The 21,910-nt window shown below is 41.4% G+C and overlaps 3 protein-coding genes across 10 annotated transcripts; 2 read left to right on the top strand and 1 right to left on the bottom strand.

The window, feature by feature from the left end:
• Window positions 1–1,717: 1,717 nt before the first annotated feature.
• On the top strand, window positions 1,718–10,021 carry LOC110530519 (uncharacterized). Of its 8 annotated transcripts, XR_016482604.1 has the most exons (5): window positions 2,403–2,651; window positions 2,939–3,200; window positions 6,260–6,493; window positions 6,719–7,120; window positions 7,318–10,021. XR_016482604.1 is itself a non-coding variant. In XM_090182588.1 (4 exons), the coding sequence occupies exons 1-3, from the start codon at window positions 2,231–2,233 to the stop codon at window positions 6,740–6,742; spliced, it is 423 nt and encodes a 140-aa protein (XP_090038714.1). In that variant the 5' UTR covers window positions 1,724–2,230; the 3' UTR covers window positions 6,743–7,120; window positions 7,318–10,021. The 8 variants fall into 8 exon arrangements, 4 of the variants coding, with proteins under 4 accessions (XP_090038711.1, XP_090038713.1, XP_090038712.1 ...); XM_090182588.1 differs by lacking the exons at window positions 2,403–2,651; window positions 2,939–3,200 and adding an exon at window positions 1,724–2,395; XR_016482602.1 differs by having other exon boundaries at window positions 2,402–2,651; window positions 2,936–3,200; window positions 6,260–7,120.
• A 275-nt stretch (window positions 10,022–10,296) lies between these two features.
• On the bottom strand, window positions 10,297–12,388 carry LOC110530521 (leucine rich adaptor protein 1-like). The gene is made up of 2 exons (XM_021613675.3): window positions 11,889–12,388; window positions 10,297–11,571 (listed from the first exon to the last, which is right to left on the bottom strand). The coding sequence occupies exons 1-2, from the start codon at window positions 12,093–12,095 to the stop codon at window positions 11,038–11,040; spliced, it is 741 nt and encodes a 246-aa protein (XP_021469350.3). The 5' UTR covers window positions 12,096–12,388; the 3' UTR covers window positions 10,297–11,037.
• On the top strand, window positions 12,354–21,910 carry LOC110530520 (ciliary microtubule-associated protein 2-like). Its single transcript, XM_021613674.3, has 11 exons — window positions 12,354–12,488; window positions 13,143–13,230; window positions 13,469–13,630; window positions 14,020–14,139; window positions 14,404–14,547; window positions 16,523–16,666; window positions 17,114–17,287; window positions 17,534–17,665; window positions 17,802–17,947; window positions 19,683–19,777; window positions 21,760–21,910. Exons 1-11 carry the CDS (start codon window positions 12,469–12,471, stop codon window positions 21,804–21,806), a joined length of 1,272 nt encoding a protein of 423 aa, XP_021469349.1. The 5' UTR covers window positions 12,354–12,468; the 3' UTR covers window positions 21,807–21,910.

The following is a 21,910-nucleotide window of genomic DNA, read 5'->3' on the forward strand; positions in this document are numbered from 1 at the left end:
CCAAAATAATGGTGTTCCAAAAAAGGTCCAGTCACCAGGACCACAAATACAAATTCCATCTAGACACTGTTGCCCTAGAGCACACAAAAAACTATACATACCTTGGCCTAAACATCAGTGCCACAGGTAACTTCCACAAAGCTGTGAACGATCTGAGAGACAAGGCAAGAAGGGCATTCTATGCCATCAAAAGGAACATCAATTTCAACATACCAATTAGGATTTGTCTAAAAATACTTGAATCAGTCATAGAGCCCATTGCCCTTTATGGTTGTGAGGTCTGGGGTCCGCTCACCAACCAAGACTTCACAAAATGGGACAAACACCAAATTGAGACTCTGCACGCAGAATTCTGCAAAAATATCCTCCTTGTACAACGTAGAACACCAAATAATGCATGCAGAGCAGAATTAGGCCGATACCCACTAATTATCAAAATCCAGAAAATAGTTGTTAAATTCTATAACCACCTAAAAGGAAGCGATTCCCAAACCTTCCATAACAAAGCCATCACCTACAGAGAGATGAACCTGGAGAAGAGTCCCTAAGCAAGCTGGTCCTGGGGCTCTGTTCACAAACACAAACACACCCTACAGAGCCCCAGGACAGCAGCACAATAGACCCAACCAAATCATGAGAAAACAAAAATATAATTACTGGACACATTGGAAAGAATTAACAAAAAAACAGAGCAAACTAGAATGCTATTTGGCCCTACACAGAGAGTACACAACGGCAGAATACCTGACCACTGTGACTGACCCAAAATTAAGGAAAGCTTTGACTATGTACAGACTCAGTGAGCATAGCCTTGCTATTGAGAAAGGCCGCTGTAGGCAGACATGGCTCTCAAGAGAAGACAGGCTATGTGCTCACTGCCCACAAAATGAGGTGGAAACTGAGCTGCACTTCCTAACCTCCTGCCCAATGTATGACCATATTAGAGAGACATATTTCCCTCAGATTACACAGATCCACAAAGAATTCAAAAACAAATCCAATTTTGATAAACTCCCATATCTACTGGGTGAAATTCCACAGTGTGCCATCACAGCAGCAAGATTTGTAACCTGTTGCCACGAGAAAAGGGCAACCAGTGAAGAACACACACCATTGTAAATACCACCCATATTTATGCTTATTTATTTTCCCTTGTGTACCCTTAACCATTTGTACATTGTTAAAACACTGTATATATATAATATGACATTTGTAATGTCTTTATTGTTTTGAAACTTCTGTATGTGTAATGTTTACTGTTAATTTGTATTGTTTATTTCACTTTATATATTCACTTTATATATTATCTACCTCACTTGCTTTGGCAACGTTAACACATGTTTCCCATGCCAATAAAGCCCTTGAATTTAATTGAATTGAATTGATTGGCTGAGGCATTGGGCGTAAAGACGTAACGTACACAAACCCTACTAGAGCGTGGTTATTAGCTAAATTAACCAAACAATGGTTGTTCGGGGTTTAACCCATCCACCTGCATTTTCGATATGAAATAAGTATTATGTCATAAACAAAATATTTTGAGTAAAACCGAAATGAAAAAAAATCAACAGCAAAGTAATTCAACTGGAACAACAAAGTAATGAACATATGTAAATTAAACTGCACTGGATTCAAAAGCTGGACAGTAAAGTCAGGTGACATTCAAGTTTGCAACGGACCGTTTTGATTGGACGAAGCACTTATACGTTTCTCTTCTCAATTTTCGATTTCATCACAACCAACTTACCTAGTTATTGAAGGGAGCGCCCTCGTGTTGGTTATATTCTGAACCGTACATTTGTTTGGCATGGAGGTCATATCTCTTGACGAGGAGCTTATTTGCGCCGTCTGCCGTGACATATTTGTCGAGCCTGTGACTGCCCTGCGGTCATAATTATTGTGAAGGCTGTGTGAAGCAGTTGAAAAGATCTGCGGTGAAAGTCGAAAACATCAATGCCGAGGGTGGATTCGAGAGACTGTGTATATGTTACACCTGTCCTCTTTGCCTTGCACCGTGTGATTCAACGTTAAACTTGAAAAATAACGTGGTACTTAACAACATAATTGAAAAGTACCACAGTAAACGTGTAAGCGGTGTCGACTGCACTGTTTGCAAAGATGATCAGAGGATGTTCGCAGAAAAGAGTTGTCAGCTGCGAAGAGTCATATTGCACCGTCCACATCATACCACACTTAGAGAACGCTGCGCCAACACGTTCTGGTGAGCCCGATGGGCGACACTGGCAGGCTCTGCAAAGAGCACGGGAAGGAACAGGAACTTTACTGCGAGACAGACCAGACCCCCCTGTGTGCCTACTGCATGCTACCTGCCGAGGCCAAGCACGGGGATGGGCATAACGTCGTGAAACTGGCAGATGCGCTGGATACTTTAAGGGTGAGGTGGTGTCTCATTTTCATTTTGGCCACTTGTGCATGCATGGAAGATACTTTGAGTTTGCGCTATTTTCAGAAAATCTATTAGAATGCGTCTTGTTAATTGGTAAATCCACTAATTGTACAATTAATCAATGGTATGTCTTTAATTGTTTTGATGGGGGAACTGTCACGTCAAACTTCAGGGTATTAAAGAGAGACTGACTGAAGTAAAGAATGGCCTGGCAAAAATTGATGAAGCTGCTTTGCGTTCCAAGGTAACACCAAGCCTATCATGTTGACTATGTCAGCAAGAAAATGAACCCAAACCCCACATGAAATGTTGAGGCTCCTCTCACCACTTCTGTTAAACTAGTCTGAATAGTGAGTGCATGTAGTGGCAGACTTACATGCTGACCAGACCGAATATGGATTTCCAAATGTATTTTGCGACGTGCGCGAGCGTCGCAAAATAAATTTAGAAATCCATGTTCAATTATTGCACCCACACTCCTCGCCTGCGTTGCCAAGGGCTAAAATAGAACTCTTTCTATTTCTGAAGCAGATCCCGCTGCAAGTCCTGCCTCTCCCATCTCCTCATTGGTTTATAGAAGCAGGTACCCACGCCATCTCCTCATTGGTTGTATCCACGTGGGTGATTGAAAGACTACATTTTTTACCGGTTGTCTTGGTAAAAGTGGAGATGCCAATCACCATATAAGTCAAAGATGAAAAAGCCTGGAAGAAGGAGAGATGACTAGAAACGATTCGGTTGGCCGTTTTATGTGTGGATTAATTGTCGGAGTAGAAGACCTTGTGCATTTCAGGTAAAATAACAACTCAATGTTTATATCCCAGGACAAATTAGCTAGCAACAGCAAGCTAGCGAAATGGGACAAATTAGCCAGCAACAGCAAGCTAGCTAAATAGGACAAATTAACTAACAATTGCAAGCTAACTAGCTAAATTGCCATACATGTTTAATGCTTTTTGACTTGTCCCCAAATTAATGTAATTGGTTCAGAATAAATTTATGCACGATGGCTCATGCCTGGGGCCTGACATCATCAGGCAGCTTCGTGAACTTGGCATAACTAATGTATTAAACTAAATTATCTTGCCATCCTACTCCACTTGAGGTCCTACTTCGCTCGTGAATAATCTCCCATGTACGCTATTATAGTGCTTGTGACAAATGGATTGGTATCTGTTTTCCTCCTTCGAATTTGTCTCTAGATATTGAACAGTTTTGAACGACTTCACTATTACGACCCCATGCCTGAAAGCTATGACTGTTTTTGAGACACAGGCCTATGTGTCTTCCGCTTCCCTCTGCGCGGCATGTGAGCGTCAATCATTGCACTACACTGCTCAAGAGCGTTTGCATAGCCAGGCTCTAAAACAGAACTTGGTTCTATTTGTGATGCTTGATGCACTGCAAGTCCCGCCTCTCCTATCTCATTGGTTTTTAGGAGCATATACCCATGTGGGTGATTGAAAGATGAACTGAGGTCCACACTCCAGTCCAGTTGGTGGTGGTAATGCACCTTAAAGTTCTTTGCCAACTGCCATATAAAGTCCAAAAAGAAGAAGCGGTAGAAATGACTAGAAATCACCTCGGTTTACCCTTTTATCTGTGGATTAATTGTCGACGTAGACCTTGTGCAGTTCAGGTAAAATAACAACCCAATGTTCATATCCCAGGACAAATTAGCTAGCAACAGCAAGCTAGCTAAATTGCCATAATTGTTTGCTTTTTGACCTGTCCCCAAATTAATTTAGTTGGTTCCTATTTTTCAACCTGCGTGTCTTGATCGTGTCTGGTGTGTGTGGACAAAATCAACGCGTGCGGTCTGGTCAGCATGTTACTGTGCATTATTTTCAATTGGTTTTGACCACTTTTTTTCTACACGCATCTCCTTTGCATACAATTATTAACTATGCTCTTCCCTGATACATTTCACTCATGTTGTGGTTAAATATTTGTTTTTCTCCTTTCCCATCTTCAAGTCATTTGCCATATTTTCCTTTTTAGCCTCATGAACATAACTTGGTTGCAGTTTGTATCTGTGCTAGAATTGTTGAAGTCCATAAAATATATCAGTATTGTCAATATTGCATAGGAAAATAACAGATATAGGTATTGGCCCAGAATTGATGAATCCCTAACTTGAAAGTGTAAAACAGACAATATGTACACTGAACAAAAATATAAATGCAAAAATGTAAGAGTTTTCTGAGTTACAGTTCATATGAGAATCTATCAATTGACCTGTTTTTTGCCCTAATCTATGGATTTCACGTGAAGGAATAGATATGCATCTGTTGGTCACAGATACCTTAAATAAAAGGTCATGCTGTAGATCAGAAAACCAGTCCGTATCTGGTGTGACCACCATTTACCTCATGCAGCGCAACAACTCTTTTGCGTAGAGTTGACCAGGCTGTTGATTGTGGCATGTTGTCCCACTCATTTTCCATGGGTTACATGACAGTGGAATATGTCGGCCATGGAAGAACATGGACACTTTCAGCATCCAGGAATTCTGTACAGATCCTTGCGACATGGGGCTGTGCATTATCATGCTGAAACATGAAATGATGGCGGCAAATGACTGGCACGACAATGGGGCTCAGGATCTCATCACGCAATCTCTGCATTCAAATTGCCATCGATAAAATGCAATTGTGTTCGTTGGCCGTAGCTTATGCTTGCCCATAATAACCCTACCACCATGGGGCACTTTGTTCACAACGCTGACATCAGCACAACGCCATACACACTGTCTGCCATCTGCCTGGTACAGTTGAAATCGTGATTCTTCTGTGAAGAGCACACTTCTCCAGCATGCCAGTGGTCATCGAAGGTGAGCGTGTACCCACTGAATTCGGGTACGACGCCGAACTGCAATTAGGTCAAGACCCTGGTGAGTACAACAAGCATGCAGATGCGCTTCCCTGAGACGGTTTCTGACAGTGCAGAAATGCTTCAGTTCAGTTTCATCAACACTCTGGGTGGCTAGTCTCGGATGATCCCGCAGGTTAAGAAGCTGGATGTGGGTGGCTGGCATAGTTACACGTGGTTGAGGCCATTTGTATGTACTGACGTTCTCTAAAACATGTTGGATGTGGTTGTTGGTAGAGAAACAAACATGAAATTCTCTGCCAACGGATCTGGTGGACATTCCTGCAGGCAGCAAGACAATTGCATGCTCCCTCAACTTGAAACATCTGTGGCATTGTGTTATGACAGACCTGCACATTTGATTGTCCTCGGTGCACCTGTAACGATCAGGCTGTTGAATCAGCTTCATATTCCACACCTGTCAGGTGTATGGGATTACCTTGGCAAAGGAGAAATACTTACTAACAGGGATGTAAACCATTTTTTTACCATCTTTTGAGAAATAAACTTTTTGTGTATATGGAACGTTTCTGGGATCTTGTATTTCCTCATGAAACATGGGAGCGGCAATTTTTTTTTAATACTGCCTTTTTTTTTTTCTTGCCTGCAAATTGCTTTTGGTGAACAAATCAGTCAATGTTTAAATCTGTGCGGTACTCTGTTGGACTTTGAAATCCTGACGTAGCCCTTGAGTCAAAATGATTGCCCACCCTTGTTCTGTGGCAACGCAAATACCTTTTAATTATTTCACCTAGAAGAGCTGGCTCCGAACAGCTTTGTTCAGTAGCCATGATAGTTAAATAGACATGGGTGGGGGCCTAAGACTGGCTTCTGCCTGGGGCCTCCAAGTCAATAACTCCGCCCCAGCGTGAATGCAGTGTTTCTCTGGCCCCCAGCGTGAATGCAGTGTTTCTCTGGCCCCCAGCGTGAATGCAGTGTTAATCAGGCTACACTTCTGACGGTCACCCATTTATTTAACAGGCCAGTCTGGAGAGGCAGCAAAGTGAGTGCACAGCCTTCCTGCGCAGAATCAAGCTGTTCCTGGAGTTTGAGGAGCAGGCGTGGCAGAAGAGGTTCTCTGTGGACATGGTGCAGGAGAGCAGGAACGGGAAGCAGTGGACAGAGGGGCTGAGGAGGCTGCAGGACAGGCTGACACAGGCACAGGACACCCTGCTGAAGACTCAGACCATCAGTGACCCCCTGGTGCTGCTCCAGGTAGCGCAAAAGCATGATTTGAAACTATGGTGAGCACAGCATTGTCTGGTTTGTCCAGGCTAGGAGTGTACTGGGACGTAAGTCTAAATGAGTTTAAATTTGGCACCACAAAAAACAAAAACAGTAGGCAGCGCACCCAGTGCCACTTATGCTAATTATCAATTCATTAAGAGTATGGCTACTTTTCATAAGGATTTATTTTAACTGTTCAATTTCATTAAACAGCTCTTGAAGAATGAGGAGTGGTAAGTTGAAATTATTTTTGACTGAATTATAGCTGAAGACACCACCCACAAACAATTCCCTCAAAGTAGAATAATTAAATGTCATTCCTTTTTTTTTTTTTTTTTTTTTTTAAATGACCAGCACCACAGTATTTAATTGACAAATGTCTTTACAAGTATGTAAATAATTGGAGCAACAGACTGTACATATGCTACACATTATGTTCATCTTGCTAAATTCTGAACTTTAGTGATCTTAAATTTCCCCGTTGCAGGTCAGACCTGCTTCAAAGGGACATTTGTTCCCGTAAGATACAGAAGCTCAGTAATTGGAGTGGAACCAAGCTTGTGGCTTCATCTAGAATCACCCCCGTATTCCACACTCTCCAGAAAACATTTCAAGGTACTCCGTCTCCATGAAGCGCGTTTAACACAAGTTAAAAAATATATAATTATTAGACTGACTAGTTCAATATTTGGCTATAGTTCACACAACTATAGTACATTAGAAGCCTATTGTGTTTTTGGCCAGCTAATTGTTCCTGTCAGCCATTTTAAAGTAACGTTTTGGCTCGTATCTCTAATATTATGTCTCTGTAGGAGATATAATTTTCTTTTCTGAATTAAGTGCCCACCCTAAACTGAAGTTGGACCCTGACTCTGGCTCTGTGTGGGTGACTGAGGAGGACCAGCGACATGAGGAACCATGTTACCTTGATCGGCCTTACTGTGTGATGGGAGTCATTATCTCCTCCAAGGGTGTGCACAATTGGGAGGTGGAAGTAGAGGGGCTCTCCTCTTGGGCCGTTGGTGTAGCTTTCCTTGGCCCATCCCAGATAGCGCTGACCTGCAAGCTCGGCATGGATGACCAGTCATGGAGTCTGAGTTACAGCAAGAGCAAGCAGCAGTTCTCTGCCCAGCATGACTGGCTGGCATTTGCGTTCCATGCACCGGACTCCAACCCACCCAGACGGATCTGGGTCTTTCTGGATGTGGACAGTGGAATCCTGAGCTTCTATGATGCAGTGAGGATGGCGTGTCTCTACACCTTCTACTGTACCCTGGATCAGGATTCAGCCAGCCAAATTTACCTCAGACCAGCCTTCTGCCCTAGGCTGAAGGAGGATGACCAGCCACTGTCGACTAAGCCAATGAGGGTGCTGCGCCCAGTCTCAAACTTTTAGGCAACCAACACGGTATCCTTCACACTAATACGTGCACTAGCAGCTAGCTAGCATGCTTTTCTTTTTGTTCCAAATGCTTAGTTTGAAACACTGACCATTGAATTGTTTGAAATTTAAGAAAATCTGGAGAACCTGTTTTTGTAAATCCACTCACTGTTACACAGCTTAAAATGACCCTACAGTTTGGCAAAATCCCAAAATCTAGTAAATTGTCTGAGCCTTTGAATGTCTTGTAAGTGAACTAATTAGATAAATATATGCAGTGTGCATAGTAGAGGTTGACCGATTTAATCGGAATGGCTGATTTAATTAGGGCCGATGTTATGAAAACTTTTTTTTTTTTAAATATTTTTAAAATATTTTATTTACATCTTAATTAACTAGGCAAGTCAATTAAGAACACATTCTTATTTTCAATGACGGCCTAGAAACGGTGGGTTAACTGCCTTGTTCAGGGGCAGAACGACACATTTTTACCTTGTCAGCTCAGGGATTCAATCTTGCAACATAACGGTTAACTAGTCCAACGCTCTAACCGCCTGCCTCACGAGGAGCCCGCCTGTTACACGAATGCAGTAAGAATCCAAGGTAAGTTGCTAGCTAGCATTAAACTTAATCAATCATAATCACTAGTTATAACTACACATGGTTGATGATATTACTAGTTTATCTAGCGTGTCCTGCGTTGCATATAATAGATGCAGTGCGCATTCGTGAAAAAGGACTGTCGTTGCTCCAACGTATACCTACCCATAAACACCAATGCCTTTCTTAAAATCAATACACAAATATATATTTTTAAACCTGCATATTAACTAAAAGAAATCCAGGTTAGCAGGCAATATTAACCAGGTGAAATTGTCATTTCTCTTGCGTTCATTGCACACAGAGTCAGGGTATATGCAACAGTTTAGGCCGCCTGGCTCATTGCGAACTAATTTGCCAGAATTTTACGTAATTATGACATAACATTGACTTTTGTGCAATGTAACAGGAATATTTAGACCTGATGCCACCCGTTAGATAAAATACGGAATGGTTCCGTATTTCACTGAATGAATAAATGTCTAGTTTTCGAGAGTTTCCGGATTCAACCATATTAATGACCTACGGCTCTGTGTTATTCTGTGTTATTATGTTATATTTAAGTCTGATTTGATAGAGCAGTGTGACTGAGCGATGGTTGGCAGCAGCAGGCTCATAAGCATTCTTTCAAACAGCACTTTCGTGCGTTTTGCCAGCAGCTCTTCATAACGCTTCAAGCATTGCGCTGTTTATGACTTCAAGCCCATCAACTCCCGAGATCAGGCTGGTGTAACGATGTGATGTGAAATGGCTAGCTAGTTAGCGGGGTGCGCGCTAATTGCGTTTCAAAATGTCACACGCTCTGAGACATGGAGTAGTTGTTCCCCTTGCTCTGCAAGGGTAACGCTGCTTCGAGGGTAGCTGTTGTCGTTGTGTTCCTGGTTCGAGCCCAGGTAGGAGCGAGGAGAGGGACGGAAGCTATACTGTTACACTGGCAATACTAAAGTGCCTATAAGAACATCCAATAGTCAAAGATTAATGAAATACAAATGGTATAGAGAGAAATAGTACTATAATAACTACAACCTAAAACTTCTTACCTGGGAGTATTGAAGTGTTAAAAGGAACCACCAGCTTTCATATGTTCTGAGCAAGGAACTTAAACGTTAGCTTTCTTACATGGCACATTGCACTTTTACTTACTTCTCCAACACTTTGCATTATTTAAACCAAATTGAACATGTTTCGTTATTTATTTGAGGCTAAATTGATTTTATTGATGTATTATATTAAGTTAAAATAAGTGTTCATTCAGTATTGTTGTCATTTTTATAAATAAAAATTGGCCAATTAATCGCTATCGGCTATTTTTGGTCCTCCAATAATCGATATCGGCGTTGAGAAATCATAATTGGTCGACCTCTAGTGCATAGCATTTGAGCATAAGCAATGTATTGTCTTTTTCTACATGTTTCCTGCCAGACTAGACTTCCAAATCTACAAATGCTTATTGACAGGTGTTTAGTTTCTATTTCTTGTGGTCCTCTGTTGGATTGTTCCTCTTAACACTGCATTAAAATAACTTTGTCCTATTACCATTGTATTGTTGTGATAATTGTTTTTAAAATAATGTGTATCTGGGACTTAAGTCCTGGTTCTGGTCACAGTCCTATAATTGTTTAACAGCATTAGGTTACTGTTATCTCCCGACATAGCTGGCATTCTCACACGTCATCAGCCCATCAAGCTGCTGGACAATGTCGGGCTCACCAACTTCCAACGGACAGGAACAGTGCACACAAAGGTCTGCGCGCTGTCTTGATATGCATTCTTTGGCCTATTATATGAAAATGTGCAGCTGGAGACTGTATGGTTGGGCAAAAAATTGTATTTTTATTTTATTCAACAGAATAATATTCTGAGTAACACATTTGCATCCAAAAGATAAGGGTTCATTATAGTATCACACTGGAGTTGTGATGGGCTTAATGGCCTTTTTAGAAGTCCAATGTCTGCGTCCATTTATGATGTCATAACGTCAATGCATTTTCTGTTGAGCCCTCTATAAAAAAAAATGTTGAACCTTTATTTAACTAGGCAAATCAGTTAAGAACAAATTCTTATTTTCAATGATGGCCTAGGAACAGAACTGCTTTGTTCAGGGGCAGAACGACAGATTTTTACCTTGTCAGCTCGGAGATTTGATCTTGCAACCTTTTGGTTACCAGTCCAACACTCTAACCACTAGGCTACCTGCCGCCCCATATAAGCTTTCTCTAGCAAAACGTGATAGTGAGAACATGATTGACATCGATCTGATTTACATCTAGGTTGAAAGGGGCAACGGTGACTCATTGAAAAGAAAAAAGGGCAACAACTGACAAACCAAAGTAGCTAAATCAAAATATGAGTACGCCTTGATTTTGCTCCTCTAGAGAACAATGCTACTAGCATTCATCCAGTCCACCATGGACACTTTAATGTCAACTTAAATGTCGCACCTAGTCCAGGACGGCACTTCATGTCCAACTGGCACCATTGCATCTAATTTTGGTAGGCGAAGACGGAAGGTTTCATGTCATAAAGCATCTTTTGAATTGCACTTATAACGTCAGAGAAAAGTCACATCGTCTTGAGACTCCACCCAGCACCACTGAGTGTCATACCTCAACAGAACCTCACAACGGGGAATGGTCTGTTCCTCCACCCCCACGATTTCACCGTCCGAGGCCCCTTGTCTCTCCTCTGGGAGACCACAGTGCGGTGTCCCAGTTTCTCCTGTTCTCTCAGGAGGGCTAACAACTCCCTCTAGTGTCAACCCTGTGTCATTACAAGAAACGGCATTGGCGAGCATATGGAAGTAGCTGTCCCCAGAGATGCTATCTGGTACTTTCAACTCTTCTGGTTCTTCATTGGCATCATTTAGAGGACTCTGCCAGCTAGTTAGGGCCAGACTCAGGCCCTCCCTGCAAGGGGACAAGCCAGACCCAGGCCCCTCAGCCAGGCTACACTGGCTGCTTGTCAGGCTGCTGCCCCTGCTGGCCAGAGTGCCACGCTCCTCAAGCAGCCATCGCACAGCCTCCATGGCCTCATGCACCGTCACCAGCTGGTGCAGGATCCGCACGTCTGTAGCACGCAGACAGCACTGTGGAAGGAGGGAATGTGAGATGACAGTAGTGAGCAGAGGAATTTAGACTTAAAATGTTTTGAATGGAATGAGGGCCTCAGCTGGGTGAGGGGGGTGGGGTGGTGACAGAACTGTCATTAATAAAGGTGAAGTGGTTGTCACTAATGCCAGCCAAACATGGTCTGGTGGGAGAGTTATTTTCAGCATTTGTATTGCTTTGAAAAATAAACTCAATCATAGAACAACTGAACAGAATAAATGAATGCACACACACAGTTTGTATAATCAAATCGTACAGAACTATTCATAATTGCATTCTGCAAAGGAATCCTTACCATCTCCAGTTTCAAGTTTCTGATCCTGTCGGTCAGACTGTCGCTGGTGCGGTTGTCTCTCCCCTCCGGACGATTAGAACTCCACTCAGCACCGAGCGAAGCATCCCCCTGCATCCACCTCAACAGGCTCTCCGGAGTTTTCATCCCAATTTTATTTTCCAGCTCTTTCAAATCTGGAAATGAGTCGTACATACTCTCTTCTTCCATAATAAAATATTATGAAATCCTACTTGAATATAGAATTGTTAGAGAACTTTAGGGGTGGCTTACGCGCAACGATCCAAGCAAACAGTATATTGGAAATCAGCCCCGACAAGTTACCTGTGACACAAAACATGTTAGCTTGCCCGCAGGCATAGTCAACTTGAAAAAAAGACCTCACGTGCACATTGTGTTCCTGAACGCTCCATAATGAACTAGGATTCCATTGAGAGATTGGAGCAAACTTTTCCACTGACGGGTTTCAAATGCAGCGTTGAGCCATTGCAAAAACGTGAGAAATAACTGGATGCGTCGATAGCTTAATTAATTATTCTCAAAGGCCGTCGATATTGTTACGCAATCAGTCAGAGACGGACAGATGTGGACAGCCAACAACAGGTAACCTAATATGTCCCGAGGCAAAGCCACTCGTTGACACAAAAACACGAGGAATGTAATTTAGGTGAATATGAACCTGAATATGAACTGCAGTCGGCAAGTAGCCTACCCGTGCTCAACTGAGAGATAGTGGGCACCTTCAGAATATGCGAGCATGTGTAAAATACGTTTTGATACTTAAAAAGCCATTTCATACGAATACATTTTTTTTTCGATTGTTAGATTTATTTATTTGATTTACTTATGAACACATGTCTAGGATATCCAACTATAATAAAACAATTGACAAGCTTATGCTGGCTTACATTATGGATCCAGATAACGACTTAATTACATGTCACATGACGTCAGAGTTGGCAATGACGTCACTTCTGGGACAGGTAAACAATAGCCATCTGACATTTGCTGTAATTGATTGGAAATGCCTGGGAATAGGTTATGATCAAAGATGAGCAACAAAAAGTTCACAGGGGCTCCATTTGGAACACAGTCTGCAAGGTTCTTTGTTTTTAATATTTCCATGAAATGACCCCTATGAAACATGACAACAATGATTGTAAACACCTCTTGTAAATATCTATTATAGCATTGTAGGTCTATACCAACAAATAAATAACAATCATAAACTCTTTCAATCTTCTTTTTCTCAATAAGGTTTGATGTTTCGGGAGTCTACCCATCCAAAAAGAAGATTGGCACGTTCACAGAGATCAACCACTGCAAGAGACTGATAAGTGACTTGGTAAATAAAAGCACATTACAGTATCTCATTCGATTTGATGTGATTCTCAAAACAATTTACTTGGAAGATACAGTATGTGTCAAGGCTTTGCATGACTCTCCTCCTAAATGTGTGTGTGTGCAATGCATGTGTTGAGCTGAACAAATAAACTACAGCTGAAATAATAAAGTGATATTTTATTTTCTATTCAATTCTATTTTATTCCACTCCTGTTTGTGTATCTCTCTGTCTGTGTCAGGAGCGTAACCTGGGTCCAGGTCGGTATGAGGTGGACACAGGGGACTTCAGCCCCCAGAGCAGGGCCATGGGACCAGGATGGAAGAGGGGGCAGGAGATGGCCCAGCAGGCTCAGATGCCCCATCTGCTGTATAGAGACACATGGTTGACCAACCGCTTCCTGGTAAGGGAGCAGCATCCATCATAATGATGATGACTTGTATCTGTTGGGAAATTATTTATGTTTCATACAGCATCTATCACTTCACAACATCACAGAACCGACACTGAAATAGACCCTGTTATTTTTGTTTGGTCTGTCATGTCCTATATAGATGCATTGATGCTTCTGTAATGAGGGCAACAGTTTAGGGACTTTTCAGCTCCAGTCGAAGCCAGTATGAAGGCTAATTATATTTTGATTCTGTACACAAATGTAGCTGTGTGAAATTAATATTACCACCAAACAATCAATGGAATGTGTTATAAAATGTGATCTAAACTGATGAAACATAATAATTATATTGGTGGAAGGTTCCAGTGTAACTAATGCTAAGCTGTTCCACAACCTAGAGAAGCAGGGTAGGCCCAGGGAGGTATGACATCCAGGACTTCACAGAGCTCTGTAAGAAGCCGTACAGTGTGAGAGGAGTGTGTGACAGCAGGGAGGAGAGGTTTAAAGACTTCATGAAGGTAATGCAGTAACCCGTCACTAGAGGGAGACAAATACTCACATACCGATATTCACATACAAGTATGTCACTGTGGTACTAGAACATTGGTCAAGTGCTTTACAGTAACTCAGCCTAGACTACTCAGGAGTGAGCAGCAGAACAGTGGCATGGAAAAAATCCCTAGAAGGAAGAAATCTTTAGAGGAACCGGTTTCCTTTTTCTCCACTGGGTAGAAGATAATTGATTAATGGTATTATTGTAATTTCTCCTTGTCATGTGACAGAAGCAAACTACTCCAGGCCCAGGGACTTATGGGAAGGGGGGCATCCCATCTGGGCTGCTGGATGAGAGGAGGAGGAAGCCGATTGGCTCCTGTCCCATGATGGACTTCAGTGCTGGAGTGGAACGCTTCCCAGACCTCATAGTGGTGAGTTAGTAGTCCTTAAATGTGAATGTGATTTTTGGCTGTGTATATATTGGAGAAAAGATCAGATGTATCAGATATGCCAATACAGTTGAAGTCGGAAGTTTACATACACCTTAGCCAAATACATTTAAACTCAGTTTTTCACAATTCTTGACATTTAATCCTAGTAAAAAAGTCCCTGTCTTAGGTCAGTTAGGATCACCACTTTATTTTAAGAATGTGAAATGTTAGAATAATAGTAGAGAGAATGATTTCTTTCAGATTTCATTTCTTTCATCACATTCCCAGTGGGTCAGACGTGTACATACACTCAATTACTATTTGGTAGCATTGCCTTTAAATTGTTTAACTTGGGTCAAACATTTCGGGTAGCCTTCCACAAGCTTCCCACAATAAGTTGGGTGAATTTTGTCCCATTCCTCCTGACAGAGCTGGTGTAACTGAGTCAGGTTTGTAGGCCTCCTTGCTCACACACGCTTTTCTAGTCCTGTCCACAAATTTTCTATAGGGTTGAGGTCAGGGCTTTGTGATGGCCACTCCAATACCGTGACTTTGTTGTCCTTAAGCCATTTCGCAAACAACTTTGGAAGTATGCTTGGGGTCATTGTCCATTTGGAAGACCAATTTGCAACCAAGCTTTAACTTCCTGACTGATGTTTTGAGATGTTGCTTCAATATATCCACATATTTTTCCTCCCTCATGATGCCATCTATTTTGTGAAGTGCACCAGTCCCTCCTGCAGCAAAGCACCCCCACAACATGTTGCTGCCACCCCCGTGCTTCACGGTTGGGATGGTGTTCTTCGGCTTGCAAGCCTCCCCCTTTTTCCTCCAATATAATGATGGTCATTATGGCCAAACAGTTCTATTTTTGTTTCATCAGACCAGAGGACATTTCTCCAAAAAGTACAATCTTTGTCCCCTTGTGCAGTTGCAAACCGCAGTCTGGCTTTTTTATGGAAGTTTTGGAGCAGTGCCTTCTTCCTTGCTGAGCGGCCTTTCAGGTTCTGTCGATATAGGACTCGTTTTACTGTGGATATAGATACTTTTGTACCTGTTTCCTCCAGCATCTTCACAAGGTCATTTATTGTTGTTCTGGGATTGATTTGCACTTTTCCCACCAAAGTACGTTCATCTCTAGGAGACAGAACGCGTCTCCTTCCTGAGCGGTATGACGGCTGCGTGGTCCCATGGTGTTTATACTTGCAAACTATTGTTTGTACAGATGAACGTGGTACATTCAGGCGTTTGGAAATTGCTCCCAAGGATGAACCAGACTTGTGGTGGTCTACATTTTTTTTTCTTAGGTCTTGGCTGATTTATTTAGATTTTCCCATGATGTCAAGCACAGAGGCACTGAGTTTGAAGGTAGGCCTTGAGATACATCCACAGGTACACCTTCAATTGACTCAAATTATGTCAGTTAGCCTATGAGAAGCTTCTAAAGCCATGACATAATTTCCTGGAATTTTCCAAACTGTTTGAAGGTACAGTCAACTTAGTGTATGTAAACTTCTGTCCTACTGGAATTGTGATACAGTGAAATAATCTGTCTGTAAACAATTGTTGGAAAAATTTACATTTTCCAAGCTGTTTAAAGGCACAGTCAACTTAGTGTTTGTAAAATTCTGACCCACTGGAATTGTGATACAGTGAATTACAAGTGAAATAATCTGTCTGTAAACAATTGTTGGAAAAATGACTCATGCACAAAGTAGATGTCGTAACCGACTTGCCAAAACTATAGTTTGTTAACAAGAAATTTGTGGAGTGGTTGAAAAACGAGTTTCAATGACTCCAACCTAAGTGTATGTAAACCTCTGACTTCAACTGTATAGGGGAAACAGAATATATTAATGAATGAACAAGGTTTATTGGGAGAATAAGGGGGAGATGTAGTTTTTCACCAGCAGCAACACAGACAACACAGACAGATGCTTATGGGTGTTTGATGTTTCCTTCTCTCTGTGTTCAGGACTCTGGCCTGTGTCCTGGTACCTACAACTTACCGACCTTCACTGAGGTGCTCCTTAGTCGCCACATCAGCAAACGAGGTCCCTATGACCTCTTCACTGGCCGACGAGACAAGCCAATCACCTGTGGATATTTTGCTGCCCCGGTAACTAGGCCCTTCAATTAGATTTGATCTCAATTAGAATAACCTGTATAAAAGGTTAAATAAAAAATATATATTTAAGAACAATTATAAGAATTACATATTCAAAAGGGTGAAGGGAGCGCCATTGAGTGTTATGAGAGCTGTTAAAGTGCATGTAGAGGAATTGCCAGACAAAATGGAGAATTGATATCTCATGGTATGTCATCATGATCCTCTGTGAAGATTGATAATTGATCCATTCCATCGTGAACTGATTAAATTATCATTTTTCGTACTACATTATGTTTCATAATTTTCTTTCCATTGTGATAAAGCAGTTGAAAAGGAAACTACATGTTTGATGTGAATTTCAACCTAAAACCATGCTTGAATGTTACTTGCCTTGAGGACATCACTTCACATGCTATTTCTGAATAATTGGGTTATTTTGCCTCCTTCCTGCCCTAGAAAAAAGCCAATCTGAATCTGGCTACGGTCGCCAAGCCAGCAAAGGTCTTATGTGAGGACGTTCTGCGACCAGAGAAAAGACACCACGGCAAGTTTGGCACCCTAGAGCAGTACCCTTCCCTCCCTACAGAACGCATCTACCTGGGTTCCCTGCCCCAGTACCCACGGCCAGCGGTCAGTACAGCCCTGTCATAGTCGACTCATGTAAATGAGTATTCTACAATGAAAACACATTGCTATAGCGTATTGTAGACTAACGTAGTTAAAATATCAAGTAGTTTACAAGTGATCATATCCATGCAATTAGAGTGATATTCAGAATATGTTCCTGCTCTTTTAGCAGCATAGATGTAGTAATCAGATGTAGTTAGCTGGCTCACCTCCAGTCTTATACCTCAAACTCACATCAAACAATAACAGCAGAGACACTCTGGTCATGGATTCTATGAAGATGTTTGTCTGCCCAAAGTGGAGAACCGCAACCCTCCTCCCTTCCTCTCCTCCTCTCCTCGTATCACCCTGAGGGCCGAGAGGCTGATGCAGGGGAACTATGTGAGTGATGTTGACATCATCAATCTTCATCTTGTTTTTACTTTTCTTTTTCTTATACTGACCAAATAGACCTGTTTTAAGTTGAGGAAAGACCTTAAATCTTATCTTGACACCCACTTCTCTTCACCTCAACCAGACCACAGTGGGAGTGGGCCGTTACAACCTGGCTAAGAAGCGAACGAGGAAAACTCTAAAGAAAAACGTTAATGCTGGCTATCGCTACGTCTTCAAGTCCCGCATGCCCAGATATCTACATGACCTGCACAAGGACAACTTCAACCAGTAAGGTCAACCTTTCTTCTGAGGGCTTAGTTTTACGTTGTGGCTGGCAAGAGGTTAGTTAATACGGATGTGTATTATTTATGAAACTCAGATACATTCACAGGATCATTTATAGCTTAAGTTCACATCAGCTTAGTAACAATGTGATGGGAAAGCTACAGTAATACAGTGCCTTCAGTAAGTATTCACACCCCTTGACTTTATCCACATTTTAAATTAAGATGTTGTGTCACTGGCCTACACACAATACCCCATAATGTCAAAGTGCAATGAAAAGCTGAAATGTCTTGAGTCAATAAATATTTAAGCCCTTTTTTATGGCAAGCTTAAATTCAAGAGTAAAACATTGCTTAACAAGTCACATAAGTTGCATTGACTCACTCTGTGTGCAATAATAGTGTTTAATATGATTTTTGATGACTACCTCATCTCGGTAGCCCACACATACAATTATCTGTACGGTTCCTCAGTCAAACAGTGAATTTCAAACACAGGTTGAACCACAAAGACCAGGTAGGTTTTCCAAAGCCTTGCAAAGAAGGGCACCTATTGGTAGATGGGTAAAAATATATATATATATCCCTTTGAGTATGGTGAAGTTATTAATTACATTTTGGATGATGTATCAATACGCCCAGTCACTACAAAGATACAGGCGTCCTTCCTAACTCAGTTACCGGAGAGGAAGGAAACAGCTCAGGGATTTCACCATGAGGCCAATGGTGACTTTTCAACAGTTACAGAGTTTAATGGCTGTGATATGAGAAACTGAGGATTGATCGACAACATTGTAGTTACTCCACAATACTAACCTACATGACAGAATAAAAATATTCCAAAACATGCATCCTTTTTGCAAATGTGGCAAATAAATGAATTGTATGTCCTGAATATAGAGCGTTATGTTTGGGGAAAATCCAACACAACACAGAGTACCACTCTTCATATTTTCAAGCATGGTGGAGGCTGCATCATGTTATGGGTATGCAAAATCCTAGAGGAAAACCTGTTTCACTCTGCTTTCAAACATACAGTGGGAGACAAATTCACCTTTCAACAGGACAATAACCTAAAAAACAAGGCCAAATATACATTGGAGTTGTTTACCAAGACGACAATGTTCCTGAATGGCCTAGTTACAGTTTTGACTTAAATCAGCTTGAAAATCTATGGCAAGACCTGAAAATGGCTGTTTAGCAATGACCAACAACTAGATTGACTAAATAATGTGCAAATATTGTACAATCCAGGTGTGCAAAAGCTCTTAGAGACTTACGCAGAAAGACTCACAGCTGTAATCACTGCCAAATGTGATTCTAACGTGTATTGACTCAGCTGTGTGAATACTTACATAAATGATATATTTCTGTATTTCATTTTCAATACTTTGCTAAAAAATCTAAAAACATGTTTTCACTTTGTCATGATGGGGTATTGTGTGTAGATTGGTGCGAAAAAAATATATTTAGGACACTTTTTGAATTCAGGCTGTAACACAACTAAATGTGGAATAAGGGGGTATGAATACTTTCTGTGAACAGTCTTCTGTTATTGGAGTTATACACACCAAAATAGGCAATGTTATGTAACATAGTTATGGATCTCTCTCGTCAAAGTATTATAACTTTTTATACTTATTTGTTGACCTTTGGCTCACGGATCATACCACACTCGACATCATCTGTGACCAGTAGACCCATGCTGAAACATGTTAAATCCCAGTTTGATTTTCCAGGGAGAGGCTGAAACCCATCAACATTCCCCCACATAGGATGTCCTATTATCGGCCGCCAGAGGAGGTTTCGGCCGTTGCAGCTCTACACTCCTCAGGTTGAGAAAAGACTTAAGCACCAGCTCAATCTTGAACACAACACCAACACACACACACACACTTTTGAGAAAATAAAATGAAAGATCCTGTAACCTGATTCACAGTTACTTGTTATGTGTGAAGAAGGTCTATAGAGGGCACTATAACTTCATGACCTTCACTGCTAGGGAAACCAAGGAAATCACAGTCCAATCGGAGATAGAAGTGTTTGTACGTTTGTATTCCATGTCAAGCCTGAAATATGAAACATGTTTTGCCCTTCACTGTCAAAGTTGGCTTATAGCAGTCTCTCTGATTTGATATGAGGAAAACACAAGTTAGATCACTATTTGCAGTTGCATAGCAACTTGTTGACACAACATTTCCTCAAAGATTGAGAGGTTAGTCAATAGTAGAGTTAGTGAATATAAAAATTAGATTACTAATGCCACAGGGGATAGTGAAATATTAGTCTCCAGGGGAATTCAGTCTGATGACCGGAGGGTTCAGCGTCCATTCAAATTTGGCTTTGAAAGTGTTATGTTGATTTTTTACAACTCCAGCTTCTGCCTTCCAGTTTCAGGGAAATCGTTAAATGAAACAAACAGCAGAAATGGGGTCTAGATGTGGATGTCATTGAAGGCCACCATTATAAGCAGATTAGGTTTTACTACAGCTGTCAGTGAAATTAGCTGTGATTTATTATTTATGAATCATAAAATGGGTTTGTGGGTTATTTGTGGAGTAACCCTGGTTTTCTGCCAAACCAGTTGAGGCTTGAAGTATTGAAGGGCGCTGAGAAGTGGATATAAAACCACAACCAGAGAGACTCACACCAGTAGGGAGAGGATCTGTTTGTCCTAGACCTGACTGGACCAGACCAGGACACACACACACATCTATGTTTGTTTAAATAGATAGAGGAACATATATTTCAGTCTGTGACCTGTTGAGTCCATGATGATGATGATATCAAAGTGTGGCGTATGGGTTTGCATGCGGCGAGTCGGGGGTCAGAAAAACACAGTGTTACAAACGAGGCCACTGGGCCAGAAAGGAAATCCTCCTGGGTCACATGATTTTTGGAAGGGCCTTGACTAGCAAACAAAAACCAGTTGGGTGGGGAGCTTTATGGACTTTTATTGCGCAATTACGCAAGAAAACACTCAATGAACTCAACAGGCAGTTTACTTTTCTTGAAGAAAATATAAACACTCAAGTGTTGAGGTCTCAACATATCCATGTCAGAAAATACACTATCCACAAGGAATTTCCTCAAATTCTCCTCAGGGGAAGTTTGGTACACAGCTTTAACTGACGGAGAAGGGGAAAAGAGGGGGAAATCAGCAAAAGGAAAAGCATTGTTAATAGATAGCTCTGCCTCATGCATATTTATTTACGTGACCCAGGCCAGGACCATACAGCTGGTTTCAGTTAGGAGCCTACAGACAGATGAAGTGATAGTATTACTTCATGGATCGTACGTGTAGAGAGAACCTCTCTCAGATTTGTAATTGTGTTGCATTTTGGGTATTTATGCTTTATAATACCATAAAGAGCAGTGGAGCCAGTTGATAGACTAACATGATAATTGAGAGGAGAATGGAGACTAAAGAAGAAGACATTGTGATACAGTGAATTATAAGTGAAATAATCTGTCTGTAAACAATTGTTGGAAAAATGACTTGTGTCGTGCACAAAGTAGATGTCCTAACCGACTTGCCAAAACTATAGTTTGTTAACAAGAAACTGTGGAGTGGTTGAAAAACGAGTTTTAATGACTCCAACCAAAGAGTTTTAATGACTCCAACCAAAGAGTTTTAATGACTCCAACCAAACATTTCAGACTTCAACTGTATAGGGGAAACGGAATATATGAATGAATGAACAAAGTTTATTTGGGGAATAAGGGGGACATTTAGGTTTTCACCAGCAGCAACACAGACAGAGACAACACAGACAGATGCTTATGGGTGTTTGATGTTTCCTTCTCTGTGTTCAGGACTCTGGTCTGTGTCCTGGTACCTACAATTTACCGACCTTCACTGAGGTGCTCCTCAGTCGCCACATCAGCAAACGAGGACCCTACGACCTCTTCACTGGAGACTGAATAAGAAGAAGACATGCACATGTAAATATTTACAGTGGATCAT

This window comes from Oncorhynchus mykiss, chromosome 8 (assembly GCF_057628025.1).
Source record: "Oncorhynchus mykiss isolate SJ-2025 chromosome 8, ASM5762802v1, whole genome shotgun sequence".
Taxonomy (NCBI): Eukaryota; Metazoa; Chordata; class Actinopteri; order Salmoniformes; family Salmonidae; genus Oncorhynchus; species Oncorhynchus mykiss.

Coding starts and splice junctions, on each gene's coding strand:
- LOC110530519 (XM_090182586.1), top strand. CDS start 2,231: ATGGGCGACACTGGCAGGCTCTGCAAAGAGCACGGGAAGGAACAGGAA. Junction 2,396..6,259: donor ATGCGCTGGATACTTTAAGG/GTGAGGTGGTGT, acceptor TTTATTTAACAG/GCCAGTCTGGAGAGGCAGCA.
- LOC110530521 (XM_021613675.3), bottom strand. CDS start 12,095: ATGGAAGAAGAGAGTATGTACGACTCATTTCCAGATTTGAAAGAGCTG. Junction 11,572..11,888: donor GAAACTTGAAACTGGAGATG/GTAAGGATTCCT, acceptor CTCCTTCCACAG/TGCTGTCTGCGTGCTACAGA.
- LOC110530520 (XM_021613674.3), top strand. CDS start 12,469: ATGTGGACAGCCAACAACAG. Junction 17,288..17,533: donor CCCAGTACCCACGGCCAGCG/GTCAGTACAGCC, acceptor AAACAATAACAG/CAGAGACACTCTGGTCATGG. Junction 17,948..19,682: donor CACAAGGACAACTTCAACCA/GTAAGGTCAACC, acceptor TTGATTTTCCAG/GGAGAGGCTGAAACCCATCA.